The 15,818-nt window shown below is 48.2% G+C and overlaps 1 protein-coding gene across 2 annotated transcripts in view; it reads right to left on the bottom strand.

Annotated features, from left to right (window-relative positions):
* The window catches only part of OSBPL1A (oxysterol binding protein like 1A), a 537,997-nt gene that overhangs the window by 37,622 nt on the left and 484,557 nt on the right, over positions 1–15,818 (bottom strand). For both annotated transcript variants that reach the window (XM_063923609.1, XM_063923608.1), the window contains one exon: positions 14,068–14,250. In XM_063923609.1, the coding sequence (XP_063779679.1) occupies positions 14,068–14,250 (183 nt within the window). The remainder of the gene's footprint in view (positions 1–14,067; positions 14,251–15,818) is intronic.

The following is a 15,818-nucleotide window of genomic DNA, read 5'->3' as shown; positions in this document are numbered from 1 at the left end:
TCCGGGAGTACAACCAGAATTTAGTCCCCGGCTCTTGCAAGGCGAGAGGGCCGCAACCCGCAGACCAGGCCTAAACCTCCTCCCGATTCCGCGGCTCCCCCCCACCAATGCCCGAGCGCGGGGACAGGAAGACTGGGGTACCTGTGTTGGGGGGCAGAGAGCCCCAGAGAGAATAAAGAAGGGGCACTCGCAGGGGCGCAGGCCGGGTTTCACAAGGGGCCGGGAGAGGCACTTCCTACCTCTCGGCCACCGGTTCCCGCCCCGGCTCGTCGGAGCTCCGTCACGGGTGTCCCCACCGCTGAATGCTGTGGCGCTGTTAAGGAGAGCGGCAGATCAGGTGTCCTGCGCCGCCGTCAGCCGCCTCGTGTCCTCCGGGTCCCTGCAAGATGGCGCGCGTCTCCGCTGCAGAGCCCGCTATCCGGGACTCCAGGGACCGGCAACGCTGCGTCTTCAGGGGTAAGCAGAGCTAGTCGGGTGTCTGGTCAGCCGCACCAAGGGTCTCAGGATCGTCGGGAGGGCGTTCATGTACCAACGCGACTCCAGAGGTACTGGTCCGGATCCTCAGTTACTCCAGGCCCCGGCTTCGGTCTGGGGGGAGGGCCGCAACCCGCAGGAGCGCTCAGAAGCACTCCCCGATTCCGCGGTGTCCCCCCAGGGCAGCTCAGATGGTCCCAGAGCGACAGGAGGGTGAAGTATGTGAAGGTGGGTGAGCCCAAATAATGTAAAACGGGCTTTAAGCAGGGCAATATGTAGGAGCTCCTAGGCTGCACGTCTTTCTCCCTCAGCAGCCAAACCACGCCCCCAGCTCCTGTAATTTTTTAAACACAGGCTGTACAGTGGCAGACCCTGATCGGTCAGTACTTTCTCTCTCTAAGCTACATTTGCCCCACAGGATGGGCTGTCTAAAGCGGGCAAAGGGGGAGATGTAATAAACCTTCTAAAAAGTACAAGTGGAGGTGTAGCTCATAGCAGCTACCAAGATTCTAGCTATCAGTCTATTGCATACACTAGATTAATGACCGCTAATATCTGGCTGCTATGGGTACGTCCACTTATCCTCTTTAGACAGTTTGATAAAAATATTTAAAGTACTTTAAGCTGATACACTCAGTTTTACATAACCCAGCTGGGACTCCCAATGTCTCCAATGGTCTAACTTGCTCTGTGATGCTAAGTATTATCCTGTATCTGTTGCAGATAGCCTTTCCCTGGGAACTTCCATACAGGATAGCGACAGTAGCACGGGATTAGGAAAAACATCAGGAAATTTGTGAATAAGGACAAAGGTGAACCCCAGGGGAGTAAGGTCCTTTACTTTGGCCTAACATAAGAAACTATAACCCTTATTCAGACCTGACCTCAAATGTGGTAAAATCGTAAATGGGCGCTATTTAGCCGTTTGTGCATGCGCGATCTATCACAATGTGAACACGTGTCGGGACTGGCCGATGACGTTGCCTGCAAGTGGAAACATGGCAGTGGTGCCCCTGCATACGCAGCCAGGCTGTGTAGGCAGGGGTCAAACTAATTCTAGCTTCTGCGATGCAACCACAATAGAATTGCGATCGCATCACAGGGCGGCGCCATAAATGCTGGGGGGCCTTGTCCTGTGCTGGGCAGCCCCCAGTATGTGATTTTATCAGTCACATATTTAGCAAAAATAGCAAAATCTGCGACCACTGAATGACCTCCTATGTTCACAATGAATTGTATAGATTTGGATGGTGTTCTACTTTAACACGGATGATCATATCTGTATACCTGTGATAGTGTGTTAATTTTGTTGATAAAATTTTGACTAAAAAGGAGATGTATTGTAGACTTACCATTGTTAAATCTCTTTCTGCGAGGTACACTGGATTCCACAGGGAATACATCGGGATATAGAGTTGGATCTTGATCCGAGGCACCAACAGGGTTAAGCTTTGACTGCTTCCAGGATGCACTGCATTGCCTCCTCTATAGCTCCGCCTGCAGGCACTGGAGCTCAGTTTTGTTAACCAGTCCAAAGCAGTAGCAGGTAAAAGAGATGGTAGATGTTAGTCACATAGAACCACATTCTCAAGACAGGAGAAGGGACTAGCGGCTATTGCCATACAAACCCAAAGAAGCTAAGTGCGTCAGGGTGAGCGCCCTGTGGAATCCAGTGTACCTCGCAGAAAGAGATTTAACAATGTTAAGTCTACCATAAAACTCCTTTTCTGAAGTGGGGTACACTGGGATTCCACAGGGAATACATCGGGGATGTCCTAAAGCAGTTCCTCATGGGAGGGGACCCACTGTAGCAGGCACAAAAACCTGGCGTCCAAAGGAAGCATTCTGGGAGACGAAAGTATCAAAGGCATAGAACCTAAATTAAAGTGTTCACTGAGGACCTCGTAGCGCCTTGCTCAATTGATCTGCGAAAGTGCCACTGAGGGCCGCCCAAGAAGGTCCAACAGGCCGAGTAGAATGGGATTTGATAGCAGCGGGAGCTGGGAACCCAGCCTGCGCATAGGCTTGTGCATAGGCTTGTGGAATCACCATTCTAATCCATCTGGCCAAGGTTTGCTTATTCGCAGGCCAGGCACATTTGTGAAAACCAAAAAGTACAAAAAGGGAATCTGACCTCCTGATAGAGGCAGTCTTTTCCACATTAATACGGAGAGCCCGTACCACATCCAAAGATCGTTCTTTAGAGGACAAACCAGAAGAGATGAAGGCCAGAACCACAATCTCCTGGTTAAGGTGAAAGGATGATACCACCGTAGGCAAATAACCTGGGCGAGTTCGAAGAACTGCCCGGTCACTGTGAAAAATCAGAAAGGGTGGACGACAGGACAAAGCGCCTAAGTCTGACATCCTCCTAGCAGAGGCAATAGCCAACAAAAACACAACCTTAAGCGGAAGGCATTTAAGGTCCACAGAGACCTCAAGAGGCTCAAATGGAGACTCTTGTAGGGCATTCAGAACGACAGACAGATCCCATGAAGCCACAGGAGGGACATAGGGAGGCTAAATCCGTAAAACACCCTGTGTAAAAGTGTGAACATCAGGAAGAGACGCAATTTCTCTCTGAAGTCGGTTTACGGGCTTTCAACATAGTTTGAATGACCGCCTCAGAGAATCCTTTTACTCTCAGGAGTGATGCTTCAAGAGCCACGCCGTCAAAGCCAGCCTGGCCAGGTCCGGGTAGACACAAGGGCCCTGAACGAGGAGGTCTGGGCGTTGAGGAAGTAGAAGAGGACGCTCTATCGAGAAACCGTGCAGGTCTGAGAACCAATGCTGTCTGGGCCACGCTGGAGCGACTAGAAGTAGTATTCCTCCTTCTTGCTTGAACGTCCGTATTACCCTGGGCAGGAGTGACACTGGAGGGAACAGGTATGGCTGCGAAAGTTCCATGGAATTGCCAGTGCATCCACGAACGCTGCTTGAGGATCCCTTGTCCTTGCTCCAAAGACTGGAACCTTGTGATTGTGTCGAGACGCCATTAGGTCTATATCTGGTAGGCCCCACTTGTCCACTAGGAGTTGAAAGATTTCTGGATGAAGACTCCACTCTCCAGCGCGCACGTCCTGACGACTGAGGAAGTCCGCTTCCCAGTTGAGGACTCCCGGAATGAACACCGCCGATATTGCTGGCAGATGGTGTTCCGCCCATTGAAGGATCTTTGACACTTCTATCATTACCATGCGACTTTGAGTGCCGCCTTGATGATTTATGAACACCACCGTGGTGACGTTGTCTGATTATACTTGAACAGGCCTGTTCTATACCAGAGGCAGGGCAAGTGTCAACGCATTGAACCCTGCCCGCAGTTCCAGAATGTTTATCGGGAGGAAACTCCATCGACCCTGGAGTGAGTGTTGCTCCAACACCGCGCGCCAATCCCGCAGACTGGTGTCCGTTGTCAGTAGGACCCAGTTGGAGATCCAGAAGGGAAGGCCCCTGCTTAACTGTCTGTCCTGTACCCACCACCTCAGTGACCAACGTACCTCCAGAGTGAAGGAGATCATTTGAGACCTGATCAGATGGGGCAATCCGTCTCACCTGGCAAGGATTAACCTCTGCAGAGGGCGGGGATGAAATTGAGCGTACTCTACCATGTTGAAAACAGACACCATGAGGTCTAGTACTTGCACTGCCAAGTGTATCAACACTGTCTGGGGCGAGAGAGGAAGTACAGATGGGTCCACGGTTATCTTGACTAGTTTGCTGCGCCTAGGCACAACATTAACATAAACCCTTCATCTATTGTTCTCAGCTGCAATACAATACAGAGAACAATATAGCAGGGGATTAAGTCTGACTGCCCAGTCTCAGTTAATCTTATTAAAGGTCAAGATAAACATGGACCCATCTGTATCTGATCTTGTCCTGAAATTTCAGGACCTTCTCTGGAGACAGAAACAGTCTTTGGCTGTGGGTGTCCAGAAGCGCCCCCAGGTGCACCATGCTCCGAGCAGGGACCAGCGAGGACTTCTTCCAATTGATGAGCCACCCGTGGGCTTGTAGGAATTGGACTGACATCTCCAGTTTACTGAGGAGGACATCTTGGGAGTTCGCCAGAATCAGCAAGTCGTCCAGATACATCAGGATCCCGATTCCCTGACGACGGAGGAAAGCAGTCATCACGTCCATGACCTTGGTGAAAATCTGAGGTGCCGTGGCCAGTCCAAATGGCAGAGCCTGGAATTGAAAATGAAGGTTGCCAATAGCAAACCGCAGATATTGCTGATGCGAAATGGCAATAGGTATGTGCAGGTAAGCATCCTGTATGTTCAGGGATACCATATAGTCCTTGGGTTCCATGGCCAGCACAATAGAGCGCATGGTTTCCATACGGAATTTGGACACTCACAAACTTGTTCAATGATTTGAGGTTGAGGATAGTCCGGAAAGACCCATTTGGTTTCGGAACTAGAAACAGGGTCGAATAGTAGCCCCTGCCTCTCTGGGACAGAGGTACCGTCACTACCATTCCTATTTCCAGGAGGAATTGTACAACCAGGTGTAGAGCTTGCGCCTTCAACGGATCCAAGGGGATAACCATTGAACAGAACTGGCGAGGGGGATGTCTCTTTAAAGATCTTTAACCAGGCCTGGGCGAACTGCAGAAGCTGGCCTTCCACCCTGGGGTTCCTCAGGGGGAGGCCCGCCCCATCATGCAGCAGGCTTGTCTTGTTTGGAAGCAGGCTGACGGGCAGCCAAGGATTGTTTAGATTTAGGCTTAGTGGTTTTGGAAGTACGAGCCTATCTCCGGTACGCCTGACCTTTTGCTTTACCTGGAGGTCAAAAGGAACGAAAAGTTGTACTCTTAGCCTTCAGAGCAGAAGGATTAGTACTTGGGAGAAACGCAGTCTTGGCTGTCGCCAAGTCAGTCACAATCTTGTTCAGATCCTCCCCAAATAATATGTCCCCCTTAAAAGTAAGCGCCCCCAAGGTCTTTTTATAGTCCAGGTCCACTTTCCAGGATCTCAACCACAGAATCCGGTGAGCCAGGATAGACATAGTAGATACCTTGGCCGCCATGATCCCTGCATCAGGGTCCGCCTCCTGAATATAGTGAGAGGCTGTGGTAATATACGACAGATATTGTCTGGCAGTGTCAGAAAAATACTGAGGTAGCTCATCCTCAATTGTCTGAACCCATGCTTCAATTCCTATTGCCGCCCAAGAGGCAGCCATAGTGGGTCTATGTACAGCACCGGTAAGAGTGTAAATAGACTTCAGGGATCCTTCCACACGCTTATCTGTCGGTTCCTTCAGTGAGGTGACAGTGGTGACAGGCAGAGTAGATGACACCACAAGACGGGCGACATGAGAGTCCACCAGCGGTGGAGTTTCCCACTTGTTACTCAACTCCGCAGGAATAAGATTACGAGTTAGCATCTTTTTAGACAGGGAAAACTTATTTCCTGGAGATGACCAGGATTCCTGACACATATCAATTAAAAGGTCAGAATGTGGTAATACTACTTTAGCAACCTTCTGACGTTTGAACTTATCAGGTTTCTTAGATGTAACGGGGGCTCAATGTCATCATCAATTTGGAGAATCATCTGTATAACCTCCACAAGGCCAGGAACATCAACCTGGGTTGCAGATTCCTCATCAGAAGCAACTGTATCAGTGTCTGACGGATCAGTATATTCCCCATCCTCATCGGAATTACCTGAAATATTAGTGGATTGTGAGGAAGAAACGGCCCGCTTAGATGACCCCTTGGCCCCAGAGGGGCGTGGGGTGAACTTTTGTCTAACCAAAGTCTGATTTAATTGCTGTAACTGGGTAGACAGAGTATACGCCCATGGCGGATTAACTACAGGGACAATATGTGGCTGTAATGGCACAGGAGGTCCCACAGGAGGCGTAAGACGCATTACAAGCGTAGTCAGCATATTTGAGAAAGCTGCCCAAGGTGGGTCCTGATTGGCCACAGGTGCCGCAGACGGACTGGGAGATGTATGACACCCAGCGCCTGAACCAGCAGCTAACACTTCTCACACTGGTGAATCCGTGGCGACAGCACTGCATGATGCAGGAGCGTCTGCGTATGTCCCGCCCTGTGTAACAGACATTGTATGGGATCTAGCCTTAGGGCGAAACAGTACAAAATAGCCAAACACAAAAACCAGCAAATAATCACGTGTTTTGTGACCGTAAACACAGAGCACAAACAGAGTATTTAAGCGGAGTGGGGTGACTGAAAAACACAGTGAGAAATACAAAACAGTATACCCTGTGTAGCACTATATATGAGACCCTGATGCACCTAGCCCCCAGGGTACAGAATATAGTGATAGCAAAACGTGTTATACACAAGAATGGAATCCACACAGCAGCTACAGGCACACCCAGGCACAATGCAGGAATTATTACATATAAACAATAAAATTGCACTGGACTAGTAAATTACATACAGCTATGTAAAGGCGCCAAAATCTAAGTCAGGGAGTGAGGGAGAGAGAACTGCAGCTCCAGGGCGGGAACACCAGCAGTAGATGGCGCCTGGAGCTGGGGGAGGGGCTACAGGTCAGGGTCTTATAGCCTCTGCTGGACTTCACCACCGGGTACTGTGGAGCCTTTTATAAACAGATTTTAGTAAACCCGACTTGTGCTCCTTGCCCTGGTGGATATAGTGGGGTCCCTGTGCGACACAGTGCCCACGCCAGCGGCGCGGCCCGTTTCCTGGGACTACGACCGGATCGCAATTTACGGGTGGTTCCCGTCTGGGGGACCCTCTTACCACCTCCCTTTAGTGCAGCCACGCGATCCTGGAGAGTGACAGCGGTGGTGTGCCTGAAAACCAGTGCGTTTCCGCTGCAAGTACCCGGGAACCCGGCGGCGGGAGTATGCAGCGCCACTGAGGGAGCTGAGGGGGCCGCAGCACAACATGTCATAAAGACACAGAAAGTGCTGCGGCCCTTGAGTCTTCTAAAAATAGGATTTTGGTTACCTACCGGTAAATCCTTTTCTCGTAGTCCGTAGAGGATGCTGGGGTCCACATTAGTACCCTGGGGTATAGACGGGTCCACCAGGAGCCATTTTGCACTTTAAGAGTTTGAGAGTGTGGGCTGGCTCCTCCCTCTATGCCCCTCCTACCAGACTCAGTCTAGAAACTGTGCCCGAGGAGATGGACATCTTTGAGAGAAGGATTTAAGACAGATAGTGGAGAGATTCATACCAGCTCACACATACAAGGCACATTAAGCTAACTAGCTTGAAAAACTCAGCTACTGCTGAAACATTACTTACCAAGTAACAATGCAGTATATAACTAAACAAAGTTGTACTGAAGCAGATAACGGTTGCAGGAAAACGAAGCGCTGGGCGGGCGCCCAGCTTCCTCTATGGACTATGAGAAAAGGATTTACCGGTAGGTAACCAAAATCCTATTTTCTCTTATAGGATGCTGGGGTCCACATTAGTACCATGGGGTGTACCAAAATCCCAGAACGGAAGGGAGAGCGTGGAGGCTCCTGCAGAACTGATTGACTGAACGTCAGATCATCAGAGGCCAAAGTATCGAACTTGTAGAATTTAGCAAACGTGTTCGACCCAGACCAAGTTGCAGCTCGGCAAAGTTGTAATGCCGAGACACCCACCTTATGAGTAGAGTGGGCCTCAACCGGTTTTGGACACGGCAATCCTGCCGTAGAATACGCATGCTGGATAGTGAACCTAATCCAGCGAGATATAGTCTGCTTTGAAACAGGACACCCAATTTTCTTGGGATCATACAGGACAAACAGAGTCCGATTTCCTGTGACAAGCAGTCCTCTTCACATAGATTTTCAAAACCCGCACAACATCCAAGGAGTTTGATGAAATTGAGGAGTAAGTAGCCACTGGCAGCACAACAGGTTGGTTGATAAGAAATGCTGACAACCTTCGGAAGAAACTGCTGACGTGTTCTGAGCTCAGCTCTATCTTCGTGGAAGATCAAGTAAGGGCTTTTACAGGAGAAAGCCCCCAATTGACACACGTCTAGCAGAAGCTAAGGCCAACAACGTGGCAGCCTTCCATGTAAGAAATTTTACCTCAACCTCCTGTAGAGGCTCAAACCAATCCGACTGGAGAAACTGCAACACCACGTTAAGGTCCCAAGGCGCCGTAGGCAGTACAAAGGGAGGTTGGATGTGCAGAACTCTCTTCAAAAAGGTCTGAACTTCAGGGAGAGCAGCCAATTGTTTCTGGAAGAAAATGGAAAGGGCCGAAATCTAGAACTTCACAGATCCCAAGCGCAGGCCAATATCCACACCTGCTTGCAGGAAGAGGAGAAAACGTCCCAGTTGAAACTCCACCGCAGGAAATTTATTGGATTCACACCAAGAGACAGATTTCTTCCAAATACGATGGTAATGTTTAGACGTTACCACTTTCCTAGCCTGTATCAGGGTAGGAATGACCTTCTTCGGAATGCCCTTCCGAGAAAGTATCAGGCGCTCAACTTCCATGCCGTCAAGCGTAGCTGTGGTAAGTCTTGATAGGCGAACGGTCCCTGCTGTAGCAGGTCCTCCCAAAGAGGAAGAGGCCTCGGCTCTTCCTGCAAGAGATTCAGAAGGTCCGCGTACCAAGCCCGCCTTGGCCAGTCTGGAACAATGAGTATTGCTTGAACTCTTGTCCTCCTTACGAGCTCTGGAACTCTTGGGATGAGTGGAAGTGGTGGAAACACGTACACCAACTGGAACACCCACGGAGACAGCAGGACGTCCACTGCCACTGCTTGTGGGTCCCTCGACCTGGAACAATAGCGATGAAGCTTCTTGTTGAGACGAGAGGTCATCATGTTTATTTGGGGTAACCCCCAAAGGTCTGTTATTTCCTTGAACACCTCCGGATGGAGACCGCACTCCCCTGGATGGAGATCGTGTCTGCTGAGGAAGTCTGCTTCCCAGTTGTCCACTCCCAGAATGAAGATTGCTGAGAGCGCCAACGCGCGTCTTTCTGTCCAGAGAATGATTCTCGTTACCTCTGCCATTACAGCTCTGCTCTTTGTTCCGCCCTGTCAGTCTATGTAAGCCACTGTCGTTACATTGTCCAACTGTACTTGAATGGCCCGATTTCTTAGAAGAGGGGCCGCCTGAAGACCGTTGTAGACGGCTCTTAGTTCCAGGAGGTTGATCGGCAGGCCAGCCTCCAGACTTGACCACCTTCCTTGGAAGGTTTCCCCCTGAGTGACTGCGCCCCAGCCCCGGAGGCTCGCATCCAGAATCCCGAACCTGCGGCCTTCTAGAAGGTGGGGCAATTGGAGCCACCAGAGGCGTGAAATCCTGGCCTTTGGCGACAGACGAATTCTCTGGTGCATGTGGAGAGGAGATCCTGACCACTTGTCTAGGAGATCCAGTTGGAAGGCCCGAGCATGGAACCTCCTGTACTGGAGAGCCTCGTAAGAGGCAACCATCTTTCCCAAAAGGCGAATGCATTGATGAACCGACACCTGGGCTGGCTTCAGGACATCCCGGACCATTGTTTGTATCACCAACGCCTTTTCCTGCTGGAGAAACACCCTCTGCACTTCTCTGTCGAGGATCATCCCCAGAAAGGACAACCTCTGGGTTGGCTCCAAATGTGATTTTGGAAGGTTCAGAATCCAACCGTGGAGTCCGAGTAGTTGGGTTGTGAGAACAATGGACTGCAACAGCCTCTCCTTGGACGATGCCTTTATTAGCAGATCGTCCAGCTATGGAATGATGGTTCTCCTCCGCAAACAAGGGGTGAACATCATCTCTGCCATCACCTTGGTGAACACACTTGGTGCTGTTGACAGGCCGAATGGCAGGGCCTGGAACTGGAAATGACAGTCCAGTAATGCGAAACGGAGATAAGCCTGATGCGGCAGCCAGATTGGAATGTGGCGGTACGCATCCTTGATATCCAGGGACACCAGGAATTCCCCCTCTTCCAAACCTGATATCACTGCCCGGAGAGACTCCATTTTGAACTTGAACTCCTTTAGAAAGGGGTTCAGTGATCCTAGGTTCAGAATGGGCCCGACAGAACCATCCGGTTTCAGTACCATGAAAAGGTTCGAATAGTAACCTGTGGTTTGCAGATGAGGAGGCACTGGCACAATGACCTGTGCCTCCACCAACTTCTGGACAGCCTCTTGTAGGACAGTTCTGTCTGCCAGTAGAACTGGCAAGCCTGATTTGAAAAATAGGTGAGGGAAATTTTGAAATTTCAACCTGTAACCCTGGGACACAATATCTATCACCCAGGGATCCAGGCCGGACGATACCCAGGCTTGACTGAACTGTCTGAGTCTCGCTCCCACTGGCCCCACCTCTAGGCCGCGCGGTCCACCGTCATGCGGAGGACTTTGGCATAGCTGAAAGTCTTTTGTTCCTGGGAATCTGTGGCAGCAGGTTTCCTGGATTTAGCTTGAACTCCTCTAAAGAAGGTATTGGACCGTTTGGCCTTTCTAGGCTTGTTAGGCCGAAAGGACTGTGATGCTGAAGAAGAAAAGGATTTCTTCGGAGCAGGTGCAGCTGAAGGAAGAAACGGAGACTTACCCGCTGTAGCAGTGGATATCCACGCATCCAAAGCTTTCCCAAAGAGAGCCTGACCTGTGTAGGGTAGGGACTCCACGCTTTTCCTGGATTCCGCGCTGGCTGACTACTGGCGCAGCCACAGTCCCCGACGAGCTGAAACAGACATGGAAGAGATTCTCGCAGCCATGGAACCCAGGTCTTTCATGGATTCTACCATAAAACCTGCTGAATCGTGAATGTTATGCAAAAACAATTCAACATCACGCTTATCCATCGTATCCAAATCCTCAAGTAAGGTGCCTGACCCCTTTACTATAGCTTTTGCAACCCATGCACTTGCAATAGTGGGACGTAATATGGCCCCCAAAGTGGTGTACATTGATTTAAGTGTATTATCAATTTTGCAATCAGCCGGCTCCTTTAAGGCGGTAGATCCCAGAACAGGAAAAACCACCTTTTTTGAGAGTCTGGACACAGATGCGTCAACAATTGGCGGGTTTTCCCATTTTTTTTCTATCTTTTTTTATCTTTATTTTCTTTATTTTTTTTATTTATTTTATCTTTTTTTCTATCTATATTTTTTTTCTCAGGGTTTTCCCTTGCTTTCTCAAATATACCATTTAATTCCTTTGAAGCAGGAAAGGTTAGCGAGGCTTTCTTATTTTCAGTGAAAAAAGCCTCCTCAGCCTGCTCAGGTGTGGCATCATTAATATTCAACACATCCCTGCTAGACTCTATCATCAATTGCACCCCTTTGCAAGAGAGGCAGACCCCCGCAACACATCCACATTACCGTCTGTGGTGTCAGAATCTGTAACCATGTCATCTTGCGTGACATGAACAAGCGCCCGTTTGTGGGGGTATATAGTGGAGCATCCTGAGGTAGCAGAATCGGGCCATACTGCCATAGAGTTCTGTAATACCTGGGTTGCAGATTCATTAGTTGTAACCCTGTCTGAAATCTGAGAAATCATAGATTTGATAGAGGAAAACCACTCAGGTTCCCTTGCTGGAATCTGTGCTAAACCAGTGCTAACCTGATTACATGGAATGGGATCATCCTGGGAGGACAAATCCTCCGCAGCATATGACACAGTGTCCCTGGACATAGCTAAAGGAGACCACCAAACACTCCACACACACAAAGGGGAGGGCAGATAGAATTTCCCCCCCAAGAATGGCAAGAGAGACACAGAGATTGGAGCCAACACACACACAGCGCTTCTAACAAAAGGGAGACCCCTTTTCAGTGCTGACTGTGCACCTTAATAGGATACACAGTCGTATTGCAGCCTCCCCCCCCCCCCCCCCTTCTACAACCCCCTGGTACCGTTTACAGATAGCTGGAGTTACTGTGGAGGGACCTGTTTCTCCTGATCAGCGCTGTGCAAGCAGGAAAATGGCACTGAATGCTTCTGAGTCTGCTCTGAGAAGCTCCGCCCCCAAAATGGCGCTGTCTTCCCGCTCTTCATAGGATTATACTGGCCTGAGGATTGAGTGCTGGCTGAGATCCGGGGACCTCAACAGGCTTTTGGACCAGTGTAGGGTGTAGCATTGGTTCAGGGCGCCCCTCACAGCGCCACACCATGTACCGCTGAGCGTTCCGGAGCGCAGTTAATACTGCGCTCCTACCCTGCTGCCTCCATCTTCACACCGATCCCCCGCTTGCAAGGGGGATCGGTGCCTCACTCGCCACCGATTCTTCAGCTCTGTAAGGGGGTGGCGGCATGCTGCTGGGGTGAGAGATCCCCTGCAGGCGGGGAACGATCTGACCCCTCAGGAGCTCAGTGTCCTGTCAGCGGAGTAAGTGGCTCAGACCCCGCAGGGCGGACACTACATCCCCCCTTAGTCCCACGCTGCAAGGAGTCTGTTGCCAGCAGCTTCCCTGTAAAATAAAAAACTCTAAAATAACATTTTACTAGAAAAGCTCTGGAGAGCTCCCCTAGCTCTGACTGTCTCCTCTGGGCACATTATCTAAACTGAGTCTGGTAGGACGGGCATAGAGGGAGGAGCCAGCCCACATTCTCAAACTCTTAAAGTGCCAATGGAACCTGGTGGACCAGTCTATACCCCATGGTACTAATGTGGACCCCAGCATCCTCTAGGACGTAAGAGAAAAGCTCTTTTCAGCGTAGCCCCACCTGTTAGTGACCTGCACTGCAGACACCAACTTACAGTGCCTGGAGGCGGGGCTATAGAGGCGGCAGTGCAGTTCATCTTGTTGGTGCCTCGGATCAAGATCCAACTCTACATCCCGATGTATTCCCTGTGGAATCCCAGTGTAACCCGCTGCAGAAAGTACAGTATTCGTCAATTACAGTTTATTTCAGGACTAATATTAGACTAAAATGAAAACTGAGATCTTCTGCCTAAATCTTAACTAAAAAAAAAAAAAAAGTGATTTAAGATTACAACTAAATTCAAAATGCTTGTTAAAGGACACTGGAATTAACACTGGAAGTAGGGTTTTAAATTAAAGTCGATGTTATAGATATTTGCAGAAAATAAATATGACCTGCTGTATATTAAATATGATTGTGTATTATACTTGTTTGTTCTAACAAATGTAAGGCATTAATTTGTATATGATATATGGGTGCAATATGGTAAGTCAGACTCGGTATGTAACACATTCTTAGTCTACTGAGTCTAGATGACTAAACATGTAGTTAAAAGGTATGCAAACTTCTCAAGGGAATTTTTAGAGAAATGTTCTTCAGCAAAATCCCTTAGTGTCATTAAACTGTTTGCAAAAGTTCTGACTAAAACACTGACTAAAATTAGACTAAAATTAAAACTCAGATCCATGTACTAAAATAAAACAAAAGGAAAAAAAAGAAAAAAAAAAGAAAGACTAAAATGTGACTATAAACCAACTACAATTTTAAGTAAGCGACTAAGACTAAAACTAAATTGAAAATCCTTGACAAAATGAACACTGTGATAAATAATGCTTACAGATTTCCACAGATATTAAGTTTTCTTCATCAAATTAGTTTAGTCAAAGATAAGCAAACCATACTATATTCTGCCCATTAATACAAAATAAATCTACACCATTATTGAATCACTTTGTTTAACGTTCACTTACTTAAGAAGTTCCAATGTTATAATTCCTTTGGGCTCTGCTTCAACACTTTTCCCCCAAAATTTTAGCTTAGGATATATTGATCCATGGAACGCAAAGTCCTTAGAAAGGCCTTCTGCATGGAAAGCGCTAATTGGTGGATGGTGACTGACCTGTTCAGAAATTAGTCTAAATCCTAGATCATCACTAAAATACAAAAAAACAGAGAAATGCTATTTAATAGTGAAATTAGCAACATAGTTTGCAGGCATTGGCTTCCGTGTTCTAAATGAGCAAAAACATTAGGTAAGTGTTTCTCATTGGAAGCAGTGGATTACGTTTCCTTATGCAGGTTAAAGCACCAAGATTAAAAAGATTATCTAAAATTTCACAGTGCCACAAATTATGAAACAATTAAAGGTGTTTTCTTTCATAAACTCACATTTTTGTCAAGAAGCATTAAACACAGTGCAGGAAAATAGTCCCCTGTTCAGTACATGTCTATTTACATCTCTATTTTGTTGAGGTAAAGAGAGAAGAGACAGAGGGCCTAATTTACGAAGGATTGCAAATGCAAAGCTGCGCAACTGCAGTCATTATCAATGCAAATCCTGAAGGAGGTGCATACCACATCCTCCCTGCATTTGCAATGCAATCGCATACAGTATGTGATGTTCGACGGCAGGCTAAGTCTAAGCTTTCTCAGCCTTGCCGTCACAGTACGGCTTCTGAGACCAAGGAAACTGCATCTCACGATGCAGTCCTTGGACTTGACACTCCCGGGTGACATGCCCCCGTTTTAACGAATGCCGGCCGCCCCCGCCCATGTCCCACCCTCCGAACACCTCTGCCTGTCACTCAGGCAGAGGCGTTCGCAAGTGATTGCAGGACCAGTTCCCCGAACATCAGCTAAATGCAGATCACAGACCGTTATCTCTAGCAAGAGGTCCACATACAGAGTTCAGTGACATTCTAAAAACTATTCTGTGACACGTCACCTCAATTTACATTTGTGCAAAAAAAGTGCACATTTCCCAGCCGGAATTTGGTCCCATGCAGAATTATCACTATCATTTTTGTTTTGCCCAGAGTTCTAATCTTATCACAGGGCAGAAAGTGAAGAGAAGAGATACAGACCACCCCACTGGCGCTAATAGTAGATGTTTAATAATGGCGATACAGGGGAAAAGACTGGGGGTGAACGCTGGAATAGTCAAGACATTCACAACTACTTATTTTTCGTGTGATTGTGGGTGGGAAGCATCAAAGGAATAATGCATGTTTTCGGAGGATTGGCCACATCTCTCACATGCACCAAGGTCTATAGCTTGGACCCGGTAGGCAATGACATCTGTAGATGGCGTTACCTAATAGAGGCTTATGGACTTTTCACAATGTGCACTGAGAGGGATCCAATCAGATCCCTGTGACATGCGCATTATCTGAAAGTCCTTGTATTAGAAAGGACAACTCTTATTAGGAGAGCTCCCTTTGTGATTTGTGTTAAGTAAAATATATGGCATTACTAAATGCCGCTATGCTTGTGATGAATGGCGGGATGCACAGCATGCAAAATGCGATGCTTGATGATGAGAATCATCCATAATGAATCAATTGCAACAAGCAAGGTGATCTTAGAGTACAGCATCAGATCACTGAATTGTAATCATTTATTTATGAGTTATACAGAGATAATTGGATGCATATTTAACATGTGAGCAGGTTTCACAATGCCACCACCACTATTTTGGTCAAGCCACCAAGGTACTTGATAA

This window comes from Pseudophryne corroboree, chromosome 5, assembly GCF_028390025.1.
Source record: "Pseudophryne corroboree isolate aPseCor3 chromosome 5, aPseCor3.hap2, whole genome shotgun sequence".
In the NCBI taxonomy this organism is placed as follows: Eukaryota; Metazoa; Chordata; class Amphibia; order Anura; family Myobatrachidae; genus Pseudophryne; species Pseudophryne corroboree.
This window is presented reverse-complemented; position numbering and strand designations above follow the sequence as displayed.